The 15312-nt window shown below is 50.4% G+C and overlaps 6 protein-coding genes across 6 annotated transcripts; 1 reads left to right on the forward strand and 5 right to left on the reverse strand.

Annotated features, from left to right (window-relative positions):
* Positions 1 to 578: 578 nt before the first annotated feature.
* On the reverse strand, positions 579 to 1478 carry UA08_01529 (hypothetical protein; the record flags this gene model as incomplete). The annotated part of the gene is made up of 1 exon (XM_020261204.1): positions 579 to 1478. The coding sequence occupies one exon, from the start codon at positions 1476 to 1478 to the stop codon at positions 579 to 581; it is 900 nt and encodes a 299-aa protein (XP_020123000.1).
* A 398-nt stretch (positions 1479 to 1876) lies between these two features.
* Positions 1877 to 3462, reverse strand: UA08_01530 (hypothetical protein; the record flags this gene model as incomplete). Its single annotated transcript, XM_020261205.1, has 2 exons — positions 1877 to 2956; positions 3019 to 3462. 2 exons carry the CDS (start codon positions 3460 to 3462, stop codon positions 1877 to 1879), a joined length of 1524 nt encoding a protein of 507 aa, XP_020123467.1.
* A 706-nt stretch (positions 3463 to 4168) lies between these two features.
* Positions 4169 to 6530, reverse strand: UA08_01531 (hypothetical protein; the record flags this gene model as incomplete). Its single annotated transcript, XM_020261206.1, has 3 exons — positions 4169 to 5196; positions 5272 to 6072; positions 6479 to 6530. The coding sequence occupies 3 exons, from the start codon at positions 6528 to 6530 to the stop codon at positions 4169 to 4171; spliced, it is 1881 nt and encodes a 626-aa protein (XP_020123468.1).
* A 1549-nt stretch (positions 6531 to 8079) lies between these two features.
* On the reverse strand, positions 8080 to 9126 carry UA08_01532 (hypothetical protein; the record flags this gene model as incomplete). The annotated part of the gene is made up of 2 exons (XM_020261207.1): positions 8080 to 8908; positions 9017 to 9126. 2 exons carry the CDS (start codon positions 9124 to 9126, stop codon positions 8080 to 8082), a joined length of 939 nt encoding a protein of 312 aa, XP_020123465.1.
* Positions 9127 to 10299: 1173 nt separating this feature from the next.
* Positions 10300 to 11789, forward strand: UA08_01533 (hypothetical protein; the record flags this gene model as incomplete). Its single annotated transcript, XM_020261208.1, has 3 exons — positions 10300 to 10441; positions 10501 to 10712; positions 10770 to 11789. The coding sequence occupies 3 exons, from the start codon at positions 10300 to 10302 to the stop codon at positions 11787 to 11789; spliced, it is 1374 nt and encodes a 457-aa protein (XP_020123466.1).
* Positions 11790 to 12136: 347 nt separating this feature from the next.
* On the reverse strand, positions 12137 to 14530 carry UA08_01534 (hypothetical protein; the record flags this gene model as incomplete). Its single annotated transcript, XM_020261209.1, has 1 exon — positions 12137 to 14530. The coding sequence occupies one exon, from the start codon at positions 14528 to 14530 to the stop codon at positions 12137 to 12139; it is 2394 nt and encodes a 797-aa protein (XP_020123471.1).
* Positions 14531 to 15312: the final 782 nt, after the last annotated feature.

The following is a 15312-nucleotide window of genomic DNA, read 5'->3' on the forward strand; positions in this document are numbered from 1 at the left end:
GTGCCAGTCTGTCCGTCTGCTGGTTCGGCCAAAGTATATAATATAAAGGTATATTCGAGCTTGAAATTCCAAAATCGAAAACAAATCGAGTCGCGGACGTGAGCTTTTAGCTTAACTAGTTAGCTCGCGCACTAACTAACACTGCTAGCAAAGTGTATAATTTTAGCTAGCCTGAGGCTGAGATGTGAGTCTCTGGCCCAATCACAAGCGGGCTGCGCTGGTTAGCGTTCACGTCGCTGTCGAATCACCGCGTGTTTGCGCTGTTGAAACAAGTTACTACGTATTCAGCATTAACCAGCTTATTTCGTTCATAATTGCAGATTCATTGCTATTTATAGCCGAAATAGAAGATGCCATCCTTGAACGTCGTTAGGGCTAGACCTTAGGGTACCCTAATTGCCATTTTTGGTAAGACATACTGCTTTGGGATATGCTATGTCAACCCATTATCAAAAATCGTAACTACGTATTCATATCACATCACATAAATAGCCAGATGCGGGTCGCAAAACGCGAACACAATCATTGCAACCAGAATAACCATAATAATAACACCTCATAATGCAAAGGCAGCTGCCCTATCCAAAAACTAATGCTCTCACCTCAATGCTCTCCCTGGGCTTCGCACCCTTGGGCGTCCTCGGATCCACAAATGCTGTGTGAGGACACCTCTTGCCAACACCGGGCTGGCTATCGGCGCATTTGAGCAGGATGCGCTCATCATTGTCAATGCCAGACCAGTACTTCCACTGCACCGTCGGGTTGTAGATTACGCCCATGGTCTCGCCCGTGCGATCCGGAGCGCGGCGCTCAACCGCCACCAGGTCCTTGCTTTCATCGACCGAGGCCGCAGATGCGACTGCCAGCGGCGCGGCTTGCACGGCGCCGTTGATGGGCCGCCAGACGTTAATGATGCGATAGCGGCCCTTGAGAAGGGTCTCGGCCTCGTCTTTGTCTTCCACGTGCAGACGCACACGCCACTCGGTGGCGCGATCTGTCTGGTCGGAGTGTGCAGAGTTGACCGGTTGGCGGTGTGCATTCGGATCTTGACGGCGGATTGTATGGTCGAACAAGATCACCTTGTGTGCGCCAGGGACGTTTCCGAGCAGGAACTGCTCGACTTCTGGGTAATACAGTTTCTTGACCTGCTCGTCCTCATTGAAGGTCTCGTAGGTTGTTGCCGATGAGACGCCGCTGTATACTTGAAAGGCGTCTTTGTCGAGGTTGTATTCTTGCTCGTGTCCGCGGATGTCGTCCAGGGTGACCTTGTGAGAGGTCAACTGGAAGTTTGAGCGCGGTTGGCCCGCGGGGGGTTCTTCAACGTAGCTGTAGGGAACGGAGCCGTCAGCAGGGCGGCTGAAGAACGAGAGCTCTGCTGAAACAGGGCCGCGTGGGATGTAGTCTGGTTTGTCTGTGTCTGTATCGAGCACTGCTGCTGCTGCTATTGCTGTTGTTCTTGTTGTTGTTGTCGTCGACATTGTGGCGGTTGACTGTGGCGATGTTATTCACAGTCACAAGAGTCTCACAGTCAGTATTTATATCTCCAGCCTTAAGAAGTTGAATTTGTAATCATCGGCGCTCATGCATCCTCGCATGGGCATTACAGCCCATGACCGAAAATACATACTTTACGCAGCCATTAGCTAAGCAGCCCGCGTATCAGAGTTGAAATTGACGTCATATGTTATAATACAGCTTGGGAAGCACGCAATGCGCTGTAGATTCGAGTCTTTTGCAGGGGCTAAATATCTGTAAAATAAGACACCAAAAAAGAAAAAAAAATTATCCCGTTCCATGTGCACCAATGCCTCAACAAGAGAAGAAAACAAAAAGCTCAAAAGGAAGATGAGAATCATAACTAGGTAAAAACACACAGCTACCGCCGCTTGCCGCCATTCGTCTGCGGGAACATTTCGTAGCTGCTGGTATTTCTACCGCTCCCACTGACCGAATACCACTTGATGCCCATATCAACTGGAAAGTCTGCGTGCAGCAGACTGAATCGATCTGCATTTGCCGGAACGCCCTCTACCTCGTCCAGGGCGGGCTCGGTCAAGGTGTCGATAAGGCCCTTGTCAATCCAGCCATGCGGTTTGGTCTGTAAGCGGTCCATGCGAGATATGTCGTCTTCGATTTCGTCGTTCATCAACGGGTTCAGTGGCGGTGCACTTTGGTTGGAGCGAGAATTATGGTTAGCGAGGATATGGTATGGCAGGTTCGGTCGCGTGGCTGGCTTGTCAGACAGCTCCGCCAGAACATTAAGCCCGACGTTGCCTTGGTTGCGTGTCGACCGAGTCGCGTGGTAGTTCTGGCTCGCCGTGCGTGCCATGTCCGTAGGAGTTCCTGCATCATCACCGGGGGCAGCACTATCACCATCGTCGGCGTCGCTATTGTTGCCGTTCATCGCAGTGCCAACGCCTTCCTGGTTCCTGGACGTAGAGAAAAAGTGTGCCGTAGCAATATGGGCTTGGTTTGCGTGAAGAGCGAGCTCCTTGTCGGTGAAAAGGGAATTGATACTGTACGTCTTGTCGGTCTGCTGTTTCTCCGCCATCGCTTTTGCCCGTTCTGCAGGAGTCGACAGTCCGTCACGACCGGGAGACCCAATATCATCGTCGGCAGCTTTGCGTTTTCTTTTATTTGACTCTAAGCCGATGCCGTTGCCAAAATCGTCTATTCCAATCCGATGTCTCGTATGACGAGTCTTGCGGTTCCCGTGGATGCCACCGGGGCTAGCAGGGTTCGTAATGGTAAACTGATTAGGATGAAGCAGCAGGGCGTTTGTGTCTGATATATCCATCTGTTCTTTCTCGCGCGTGAGGCGTGTCTTATTTGCCGACACCTTCTGGACCAATCGCTCCCGCAAAGTTCCCGATAAAAGCTTGTATTCCTCCCGCGCAAAATGTTGTCGCCATGCGAATTCGTGTTTGTAGCGTCCGACAGCTTCACGGTGGCGGCTCTAGATAAGACGACATTGATTAGATAGAATGTGGGAGTAGTTGAAAGACGAAGAAAACTCACCATGACAGCAACCAATTCCACATCACGGTCTTCTTTGACCTCATTGATCTCCTGCACAAAGCGCGAGTACCAGCTCCCCGAGATAGTAGCCATTTCCTTCCCAAACTTCCCACCACCAACAGTAGTTTCAATCAACTGCGCAATGTCCTCAGCCGAGTCAGGCAATGGGCCGGTCACGTAGGGGTCCGCATTATTGATCAAGGTCATGTCACACTGCAGAGCATGGAGTTGCTGTCGGAATTGACTGTCACGGTTCTGGCTAAAAGTGACAGTCAAATCGTGTAGACGATCTTGTAGCTGTGTGCGTCTTTTGTCGCGCTTGGATTGCTGGGGTGCATTGCTGCTGCCAGGTGGTGGCGGTGGACTCAGCGATCTGCCTCTGGTGTGCAAACCGACACTGCGGTCGGCCGCAGTGGGTGATAGAGGACCAGGAGAGTAGACCATTGTATGTATCTATCCTGTCTCTTTGTCTTCTGTTCTTGTCGCTCGCTCTCGTCTCTCGCCAAACGGAAGACTCTGCTCCAGGACGGAGCTCGATGTATTCTGCGGGATGTGGTTTCTGGGTTCAAGAAAGGTTCAAAGGAGAGAAAACATGGCAGCACATGAAATCAGAGCGCGGGAAGAAAAGGATTCACATCTAGAAGAGAACCTTCAGCACTGAATGGAATGAATGAAACGGAGACTTGGAGAATGAGCCCACCCGGCGGCCGGAAGCTGAGTTTTTCCGGCAAGTCATTTGAGGTGCTGCGCTCACCGCCCAACTTGTCTCAATATATTACATGATAATGATTTTGTTCACTCTACAATGTATATATACATGGCATATATTTTTATTCAGTAATGTTGATAACAGTATGGGTATTCTATAATCCAATGCCTCGGTAGCATTTGCACCAACAAGAAACGGAGAACAAGAGAACGGAAAAAAAAAAATAAAAGGAGACCCCCCGTTAACCCAAATTTCTCCCCTCCTATAAACAAACGCCTTGCCACCATGCCGCTAAACTGAATGATATATAGTTTTTCGCTTCCTTCCCCTAGCAAGCCCTCGCCCTTCACACACAGCCGATGTTCATCCAGGAGATATATTTGTCACCATAATTTATGCGTTCATGAAAGAAAGAAAGAAAGGCGGGAGGAAAGCTGCATGTTAGTGCGACCTGCGAATCACAAAAACACCGAGCTCGATATCTCCTCTGGGCGTGATCTCGTACTGCCGTCTTTTGATGCCGTCGATAATCTCGCTTAACAATATGGAAGAGCTCAGCTGGCCTCCGCTGGTCTCGGGACTATTCATCGTGGGAGTATGTCGGCCCCCTGAAGTCTGCCATTTCTGACTCAACAGGAATTTTATTCGCGGTCGCTCCTGTTGAATATACCATTCTGTCCAAAGATTGCGGTCAAGAGGAGCAAGGCCCTTGCCCGCATCAACCACTGTGAATTTTGAGGTGCGACTGCTCATTTTGCGGCATAGTTTCTCCACGTTGGCCTTCATGGTTTCGAAATCATCCATGCTGTTGACCGCTACCAATCGGCCGAGATCACGACTCACGTCCGCAGAGAACCCATTAACGACGACCAATTGCCGTAATAGAGGATCTAGGATAGGGCCGAGGTACTGACTTTTAAACGTCATGGCGCCGATCCTGGTGGGATAGATGAAAAGCAAGCAACCACCGGAAGGGGAGAGTTCGTGAAGCCGATCGGTCAAGACCGAGGGACGACCGTGGGCGAACAAATCGCGGTATTCGTGCTGTGTTGAAGGCGGTATGTATCGTTCCAACACGGAGATGTGAATGCTGTACGGTGGGACAATAGGGTGTGGCCAGTTGACTGGGTGGACATTTCCATGCACATCGTGATATGCCGGGACTGTGCTTGCACTGGAGAACACTCTTGAATCGAAATAGTTGTCCATTTGCATGAGATTGCCTGGAGTGCTGGAGGGAGAAGTCGGCAGGTTGGATAGGCTGAAATCCTCTGGAACTGCATGAACAACGTGGATATAAGGGGGGTTTTCGGGGCGAAGGCGGTCTTGTATATTCTCAATGATTGTTCCGAATACGGTGCTCTGGGTTGGTAGCCGTACATTATGTTCGGGGGCTCGAGGATAAGGTAGGGTTTGCGAAACGAGACGCACGGCATCGGTGCTTTTATTGGAGTCGAAGACGGATGAGACTATAATTCAATTTCACATGTGAGTTTGACCTTTTCCCTAACAATCAATATGATGATGGAAGAAGCGGATCTTACGGGTAGCCTTGATGCCGTTTTCTAGCCAGTTCTCTGATGGCGAATGGTCGTTCATGTCTTGATCTGACATGTTCACATCGTCATTATTGGACTGGCGCCGATCTGGGCCTGCATTAAATGAGGAATTAATACTGTCTCTTTGACATTGCGTCGGCGAGGCACTATGGCGATCGCGACTTTCGTCCATGAGAACCTGCGGTTTCGGCTCGACCGATTGCATAACCCAGCCAGCGTGTTCATCCTCTTCGTCGGCCGGGGGCGTCAAGGGCAGTGAGTGAGTATGGTCTGGGCGCGAGGGATCGCGTGGGAGTGCAGTATCGAGAGACATGGGTTGTGCACGTGAGGAGTGGCGGTAAGAAGGCGATTGCAAATGGGAATGTTTCAAGAAGGGACTGTGCAGAGCGGCGGTGTCCTTTGAGGACAGAAAGCGAGACTGCACACGTTGGGTAGAGACGGAGCCTTGCGATGCCCGGCGACGTGGTCTCGGAGACGGTGAGGTCGACACGGAACGGGTGGAACAGGATGTGGAACAGGCGGGCGGGAGAAAGGACATGGACATGGACATGGAGCGAGCGGAGACGTCCATGGGCGTAGGCTTGTTGTTGCGTCGCCGTCGACGTTGTCGCTGTAGTCGTAGTCGTAGTCGTAGTCGTAGTTGGAGTTGGAGTTGCGGAGTGATGTAGTGTCGAGTTGCTGCTGTTCTGTTCTTCTTCAGGCGACCAGAGTCATAGGCAGGCAACGTCATTCGCCGGTCTTGCTCATCGTCCGGCTCGAGTGGAAGAAGAAACGAGATCCTGCCGACTAAGCGAGAGAGAGCAAGAGACACACAAGGGGAAGAGAAAAGGAAGGCTGACAGAACGAAAGAAAGAATGAAAGAAGAAAGAAGCGATCCGCATCCTCAGGCATCGACGAAGCGCACGGAGTATAAGAAAAATGATCGGCGGTCTAGACTCTTTTGCCTCTTTTGGAGCCACGGAAATCTCTGTGTGACTCGCGCGGGTCTAGACCGCCTTGCCTTTTTTTTCTCCCACTCAGCCCCCGAACCTCTTTTCTTTTCTCCCAAGTGCTATATTTTTACAGCTACGGCTAGAAATTGATAGTCTGTATGTGTATTAACCGTATGGTGATTTCTTTTCTTTTCTTTTCGCGTTTATTTTGGTTTTGTTTTGATTTGTTTTTTTTTTTTTCCCTGCTGAAAACTTTTTACCATGCGTCTGCCTTCCCAATCGGGCTTGCAGCGAGCCTAGATCCACGACCATTTGGGCTTGGAAGTTAGTTAACTGCGTAGTATGTATGTACTCCGTCAGTCTTTTAACTAGTCGATGTTTAAGATTAATATTGGGTATGAAATCTGACAGACCCTGCTACCAAGCACTAAAAGCACCATCACATTGTCTTTCCGACTGTTCCTTTCCACCAAAAAATCAAATAGTCAAACTAGAATAGACAGACTACAAGTCTTAGTCGCCCGCGATCGAGATCTCAGCTCGCCACCAAGTTAGTCCATGCTAGGTAGGATATATACTACACAGCACATAGTATACCTAGCGGATATAGTGTATGAACAGCCGGATCCGGAAAGACGAGACGAGTCCTGATTCATCGACTCGACCTGTACCACGACATCTGATCTTGACGTCTAGAGATTTTTGAGAAACGCACGCGGCCGGAACCGGTCGACTGACTCATGGATAGAGGCGAGTCCATCATGAATCATCACTACTACCAATCCAACATGTTCAAACACAACGACAGTTTCGTGCCAATTTCAAGAACAAATCCTGATAAGACAGACACTAGGTGCAATGTGCATGGACTTGAAATTCTCGCCCCTATCAATACCCAACCTATTGCCCTAATCGGCGATGTACATACATATGCTTTCTTTTTCTTTCCCTTTTCCCACTCTTTTCTTTTCATTTCCACTGATGATCGAGGCTGTGCCATACCATGCCATGCCAAGTACCACCGATGCAACTAAAACTAGGCATGTAAAAGGCATTAGACATAATTATAATACGGACAGCGAATTGCACAACGCCCTGGTTTCGGGCCTTTGTTCATCTGTGTCAAGCGGTGTATGTAGGTAGGTATGTCAGCCAGGGGCTGATCACCATAGATTAGTTATAGCGACCACTGCCATTACTTACTAACTACCATCACACATATCTGAGACATGCTGCAGAATATCTTTGTTCGTATCGTATGGTCTGTGGCGAGGGAATATGGATAGTGGCTTGCGGCTGGCCGGTCCAGCTTCGGCGCGTTTTGCCAGACCGTGACAAGACGTTGGTGAACAGGCTGGCAATCTTCAGTCTGAGTCATGGCTCGAGGAGTGAAGAATGCTTGCTGAAGGCTTATATAATCATCGGGCAGTAGTTAACTAGTTACGTAGTTAACTAAAATCTTGTAGGTAAAAGATGGCTGTTTGAATGCATACCAGGTGCTATATACTATGCAATGCCCAGCTTGTGCATGCACGATAACAATAAATAACAATATAAACATCGCAGAAGAAAGGTAAGAATAAGAAAAATCCCCAATATTATCTCCAAATAGCACGCCTTCGCCGTATGGACAGACGGGTATAATTATATATAGGTATAACTCCCAGACTCCTCGCTATAGCCGAGACAAATCCCCGTGGAATCTCGCGCGCACACACAAAGAAGAAAAAAGAAGAAAAAAGAAAGAGGGTATACAACGTATGTGTCAATGAATGAATGATAGAAACTCAAAGAAAAGGAAGGAGGGATAAGTATGTATGAGAAAAGGAATATAAAGGTCAAAATGAAAAGAAAGGAAGACTCAGATCGTCCCCTCGCGTGGAAAATATAATGTGCCCGTTTTCGAAAAGTCAACCATCTTCTGTCGACGGTCGCTCCAGCATAGCGAATTCCAACAGCTCTGGAGATATTTCGACACCAGATCTTGCTCTTCCCACATCATGTTCAGCTGTCGTCTGGCAAGCGCGGACGGCTGCACGGGAATACTCCGCACATGGACGCGGTATGCATGTCGCTCAGAGCGCATGGCAATACAGCCGGCCGATTTATTATTATGATGGTTATGATTATTACTATTGATCGACGCCGTCCGTTGCAGTTCTGTTCCGTTCCGATGTTCGACGCACTGCATAATCAGATACCTAATGTCGACGGCCAAGCTTTCTGCCCGGTGCTGGATTTCCGGCCAGAACTCCGCACCCCAGAAAGCATCTTCACGGACCGCCTTCTCCATGGCTTTCAACCAAAACCCGAAATGGCGTTTCTTGATGTCTACCAAGTCGGTGGCGGGCAGGAAGTCGCTAAGCATGCACGCCACCGCGACCAACCGAATCGTAGGTTCTGAAGAGAGGACATGAAGCACCACGCATGCCGGGCATCCCTCGGCCAGGCAGAATTCGCGCTCCTCGGTCAGAATGCAATGGAGCCAGGCGAAGGCCCCACGCGCCTCGCCGCGGAAGGCTCGCTCGGGCTCTGCACCCTTCCGCCTGCCCAACACACGCGTCGCGATTTGTGTAGCTTGATCGTGAATTTCAAATAGGGGGAGGAGAAGAGTGTAGATGACGTCACGGTGCAGACGGAAGACAGAACGCTGCTGCTCGCTGCATTCCGCGCTGTGGAATGGGCAAAAGCTAGAGGGCCGTGTCAGCAAGAATCTCCAAATAACTGACCAAGCAGCGAATACAACGTAACTGCATATGCAAGTCCAAATGCACATGCAAGGAAAGGGCAGGAAGTACCTCGATTCCATACGCTGACGCACGCGCTGAAAGACAGCGTCGTGTTCGAGCGCAGCTGCAGCGTCTGCGGATACCTCGAATGGCGAAGCAATATCGGCGGATATCGACATGCTGAGAAGCGATTGACGCAGGCGAGCGCTTGCTGAGGGTACTAGAGTATATGTATATGTGGTAAATTCGGGGGTAAGATGCAAGGTAGTTTATCGAGATGGAACATTCAAGCGATGTCAACTTTCCAGCAGGGCCGATGACGTCGAAAGCGGTTAGTCGATTCCGTCAATCAAATGCGCGACATTCGGCAGGCGCGAAATAAGCATGTCTCTGTGCAAGCGACGCGGTGCAAATGCAATGCAATTGATTGCTTGTTTGATGAGGATAAGACAGACAGGGGAAAGCGAGAAGAGGGGGGAGGGAGAGAGAGAGAGAGAGAGAGGAGAGGGAGAGAAAGAGAAAGCGGTCAGGGGGGAAGGAAAGAGAGGTGGAGATTGGTCTGAGGATCGCCGCAAACGGCCCCCGCGCGAGGAGATGAAGCAATTTCGTCGCTGATTTTTGCTGGATTTTTCCCTCTTTTCTTCAGATTATATATAGATATGAGAAGGGGTTAAAAAAAAAAAAAAAAACCACCAAGAATGGTCCTCACGCTGCCTTGGATGTTATGTCGGTATGTGGTGAAACAGCTGGCATGTTGCACGCATCACTATTACTTATATGTATACAAAGAGATTGTGTGGACTGGTCTAGAACGCGTTGGGCAGAAGCAGATCGTGCCGAAGAACTTGATTTCTCGCACACCGGCCTGCTCCGTTCTACATGGCACGTACATCGAAAACAGTGTGCATGTCCATATGTTCGTACTGTTTATAGTATATTTTATATCTATATTCCGCACACTGAAACACTCGATTGACCTTACGAGAAGCCATGGCATGCCGTGAAACAGCCCTGATACGCGGTATTACGCGCGGTCTCAGGAACTCATCTAAACCAGCCAATGACCGCGCCCGATCGCCGGCGTCGTGGCCGATACCTTGGCAGGCCTGTATTGCACGCGGTAATATTACCGTGTCTCAGTCTCGCAGTGCAACTCCCTGTTTTCTCTGCTGTGGTTGACTTAGGTCCAGCTTCAACTTCCACTCCCAACCCAGTTCGTCGTTTGGGTCATCGTCACTCGTTCGATCAATCTTTTGCTGGCTAGGCATACACTCGCTTTGTCGAACCGCTTCCGATCGTTCTTTGTTAACTTCCTCCGCCTCGGTTGGATAAAGAATCCGAGTCCTGACGCCATGTCACCACCATCGCTCGTGCGCTGGGCAAGCCTGTTCGTGCTGGGCATGACAGCGTCCCAAGTCTCCGCCATTGCGACCATCTCTGCCGTGGGTGCCAAGTTCTTCAACTCCTCGTCCGGAGACCAGTTCTATATCAAGGGTGCGCATCTGCCTCGCTGTCCTTTTTGATTGACCACAATGAGCCTTACTCTCCCGCAGGAGTTGCCTACCAACTCACCGACGATGACCCCCTGGTCGACGAGGACCAATGCAAGTTGGACGCCGCCTTGATGCAGGAACTAGGTGCCAACACCATCCGCGTATACCACGTCGACCCAAATGAAAACCACGACGGCTGTATGTCTGCCTTTGCAGATGCCGGAATCTACCTGTTTGTCGATTTGGAGACTTATAATACTTCCATTTCCCAGGTTGGCTTCTCTCTCTCTCTGTCTGCTTTATCTCTTGCGCACAACTAACAATCACAGTCCGCCCCCGAATGGGACAGCAAGCTGTTGGACTCGTATGAAAAAGTGCTGGACACCTTTCAAGTCTACGACAACTTGGCCGGCGTCTTTGTTGGAAACGAAGTCTTGACCACTGCCAACGGATCTTGGGCGGCCCCGTACGTGAAAGCCGCCGCGCGTGATGTCAAAGCATACCGGGATTCGAAGGGCTATCGCGAGATCCCCGTCGGCTACGCTGCTGCCGATATCGCCGAGCTCCGTCCCATGCTGCAGGATTATATGGCCTGCTCAACCAACTCGTCTGAGGATTTGGATTTCTTCTCCCTCAACGCATACGAATGGTGCGGCGACAACACCTATGAAGGCTCGGGATACTCGGAGCTGCAAAAGAACGCAACGGGTTACTCCATCCCCATTTTCTTCTCTGAAGATGGCTGCAATACCTCCCCACCACGCACATTCGAGGATCAATCTGCCATCTTCGGCGATGAAATGGCTGACACCTGGTCTGGCGCCATTATTTACGAATGGATCCAAGTTGCCAACGGCTACGGCCTGATCAGCTATGGACCCAGTGTCTCCGCGACAGCCACAGGATCCGACATCTCGGACGGATTCACCGTCAAGGGAACCCCAACCCCGATCTCGCCGGACTTCTCTAATTTGAAATCGGTCTGGGCAACCCTGACCCCTACCGGAGTCGCGCTTTCAGACTACACCGCGTCAGCATCGACAATCACTCCCCTGGCCTGCCCCGCCGAGACTTCGGGCGTTTGGAACGTTGATCCCAGCGCTGCATTGCCGACTCTCGGCCAAGCTGCCACCGTCAGCGACTCAGCATCTGCTACCGGCTCCGGCAGCAGCAGCAGCGGTTCAGGCACTTCCTCCGGCTCCAGTGCCTCCTCGACCGCATCGTCCTCCAAGGGCGCCGCGGCCGCTGGCATCGTTTCCCCTGGCGCTGGCCTCCTTGGCTCCACGAATGCGGTTGCCATCTACGGCACCCTTGTTGCGTTTACTGGCTTCATGGCTTGGTGGCTGTAAGGAATCTTCCTTTCCTTTCTTCCTCTTTCTTCGATTGTAAATGTATTATCGGTGGTTTGTCAACTTTTACATATATTGAGCAAAGCATACGAATGTATCAATGTAGAGAGCAATAGAGCAATGAGAATCTGGTCATTCAATCGTCTATACAATGATTTATACTATGCAGTGATTAGCATCTAGCAGCGATAATAGAAGGGGGGGGGGGGGGGGAAAGAATTAATTTTATTTTAAACATAAGTATAAATAAATGTATAATGGTACATATGAAACGAATAGAATGAGAGAAAGTTGAATTGAATCAACTAACGAAGAAGAAAGAAAAAGAAATGAAAAGATTGGAGAATCTACGCCTCGTATCTAGGTAAATTCATGCCCAGCTCTTCAAAATACCGCCGTTGATCCAAAGTCTCTTCAAGTGCTTTTCGAAGATGGTAAAATGTGTCGTCTAAAGAAGCAAGTGTATTATTATTCCTGTCGTGATCTTTATCGTCATCTCTGTCTTTGTCCTTGTCCTTGAGGACAAATTTGTCATGGTGCTGGTGCTTAGGTTTGTGGTGCTTTGCGTTCGTAATCATGTTCAAATTCATATTCGCATCGAGATTCGGGTTCATATTCAGATGATCATGAATTGACGATCCGCCGGAAGAAGGAGGATTCGATGATACATCAGTAGCGGAACTGTAGCCGTCTCGTTGGTGCTTAGTAGGACTAAATGGAAAGTCGAAATCATATCCAAGATCTCGTAGGCGCAGGGATTTCTTATTCCGGATTTTCTTTTCCGAATCTTTGATCACGTATGCTGGCTCCAGGTCACTGTCACTGTTGTGGTCAACGACAATCGGCTTCGCTTTGACCTTTGACCGTTTACGATGGCTCGATTCAGTTTGTTTGGGCGACGGTGGTAATGGTAAATCGACAGGCGCTGCTGGTGCCAGAGGAAGGGCCATTACAGCAGGCGTTGGGGCCTGCTTGCAGTGAGCTAGTAGAATTCCTTCTAGCTGCCGTATTGTATGCGCAAATTTGGCTTCAACCTCTTGCGCTTTAGGTCGCTTCTCGGGACTACGTGCAACCATGTCACGTACCACTGCGAGCATTGGTTCCACGGCCCTGAAGGCGAGACCCTTTCTTTTTTTAGAATCTTGCGTCAGCAGAGTCAGCCATGACGAAACTTGGGGTAGGTTCGTTATCAGATGGAATGAAGCGTCCGCAACACCGCCTCCTCGCCCTGGGGTACGGTTTTTGGCACTTCGATGGTTGGCGAACGACGAGATTTTCCGTTCGCACAAAAAGGTAAATATATCCGTAATCACAGCCCCAAGAGAGAAGATGTCCGAGAACTGTGCATTCACCTGTTGAGATTGCCAGGTTCGGACAAGTGCCGTATTGTGCGGAACAAATGGAATCGAGGTCGCATTTTCAGGGGCTGTGACAGGCCGAGTTCGAGCATCACCTGCCAAGTTGGATGACGCTATTGATGGTGTATAAAGAATTGGCTTTGTGCGAAAGAGTTTATGTCCGGATCTTCCAGAGTGAGATCCTGAACCACCAGACGCAGAGGAGGATCCCGATGATACTAGAGAGTTTCTTGATGCGACCCGTATCACAGTACCCCTAGATTCACTAGACTGCGACGAACTGCTTGTCATCCAGCTAGAGCGGGTGTTGAAGGGTTGCTGAGGCTTTGAAGACGACGACGTAATGCGGGTTGTCCTGCCGCCAGAGTGGAAGGTGTTCTTTGCTCCTGCCACCTCCTGGATAGCGGTGGTGCGAATCCAGCGTTCCGGCGCAGCATATTGGTAAGCCTCAATATCATTTATTTTCGGAGGGTCCAACAGCGTGTCCAGAGCTTCAAAATGACCAAGGAAAATGCGATAATCGCTATCCACCAGAATGTTGGATGGCCGAATAGAGCCGTGCGCATGTCCATTCGCATGGAGCCATGCCAAGCCGTTGACCAGACAGTGCGGCCAGTTGACTAGGATCTCGCGGCGATCCGGCTTGGGTAGACGTTTAAAGTTTTGGGGCGTATCAGCCAAGAAGGTCATCAAGGTTCGATCGTAAACGCCGCTGAAAAGAATGTTGATGCTGTCGTCCACGAAGTACGAGCCATAAATGGAGAAGACGTGCTCGTGGGCAAGCTGCCGCAAGGATCGGATTTCCTCCAGAACTTCATCCTCTTCGGAGAAGTGCGGCGCAGCATTGATGGAAACCTGGGTACGGAGAAAGACACGGCAGACAGCGCCTGACAGCACTACCCTCTCAACGCCGTTTCTGCTGTTTGAGTTTACGAGACCAGTCTTCAAAACCTCGACGGGAACGCCTTCGTTTCCCGTATATCTCACGTGTTCGCCTTCAGCAATACCACGGACAAGGTAGCGCCATTGCGTGAGGAAGAATTTCTTGTTCAGGGCCGCGGCGGACGAGGGCGACTCGTCCTGCGTCAGAGGTAGATCGCCCACTCGAGGCTCGGAAAGTGGCAGATCCGAGTCGTCCACAAAATCCGCGGCTAGATTGAATATACGGTGCGGAATGCCGAGCTCGTTTAGAATAAGGAACAGTTTGCCAGCTTTAGTCAAGATCCACTCCAAATAAGTCTCGCTGGTCAGGCCCTCGCCCCAGGGCAAGATCTGGAAGAGCTGCGACTGGTACTCAGGCTGCAGCTGGGAGAAGACATATTGGCGACACAATGTTGCCTCTATTCGCTCGTCAGTCCACCACAGGGAGGATACGTCAGACATGATGCTTGCATGATTGGCACGCAACAAGCAACAGGTTTCAGCTGTGCCAAAGCCCAAGGCGGCGGGCTGGGGAAGGAAGACCTAAATATAACTAGATTTAGCTACTTGCCTTTGGAGCACGACGGAGAGTAAGCCCCCTTCCTTGGGATCTGGTTCCTTGGGACAGCGATTTGACACCTCTGACAAGGCTCCACCGGCCATGCTAGTACGTGCAGTGGAAGGCAACCCGGAGGGGTGTAGGAATGTACGCACACAAGCACCGCAGCTTATCGCAGGCTAGAGAGCAAGGCGCGCACCAATAATCGCGCGGCGCTGCGTGCAATATTCGCGGAACGAGGTCCGGGTATTCGGGCACAAGCGATAGTCGATTCGCGACCCCCTGCAGCAGGGCAACGGAGTGCATACGGCATGCTGTGGTGGTGGTACTATCGTCGTGGTGTGTACGAGGTCGGGTGATGGTGGACGCCGCAAGATACGCAAGGGCCATCCCGTGATACGCTCCGTGCTGCTCTCTCTGTACGGAAGGTTCTACGTATACATTATATCATATATTTGCCCCTCTCTAGCATCGCTGCTATTCCAGTGTTCAGATGCCAGCCAAAGATCGACTCCCGCAGACTATTTGATTTTGACAATAGTTTGACGGACTAAAATCCTCTTCGTCAGTAGCATGATCGGCCTTGCATGAGCAACACCAAAAGGAAAAAAAGACCAAAGGGATGCGGATAAGACACATCCAGCAATTATTGACTGTTAACTCGGCAAGCATAAAAAGATGTGCA

The sequence above is a fragment of the Talaromyces atroroseus genome (assembly GCF_001907595.1).
Source record: "Talaromyces atroroseus strain IBT 11181 chromosome Unknown scaffold_1, whole genome shotgun sequence".
NCBI classification, from domain to species: domain Eukaryota; kingdom Fungi; phylum Ascomycota; class Eurotiomycetes; order Eurotiales; family Trichocomaceae; genus Talaromyces; species Talaromyces atroroseus.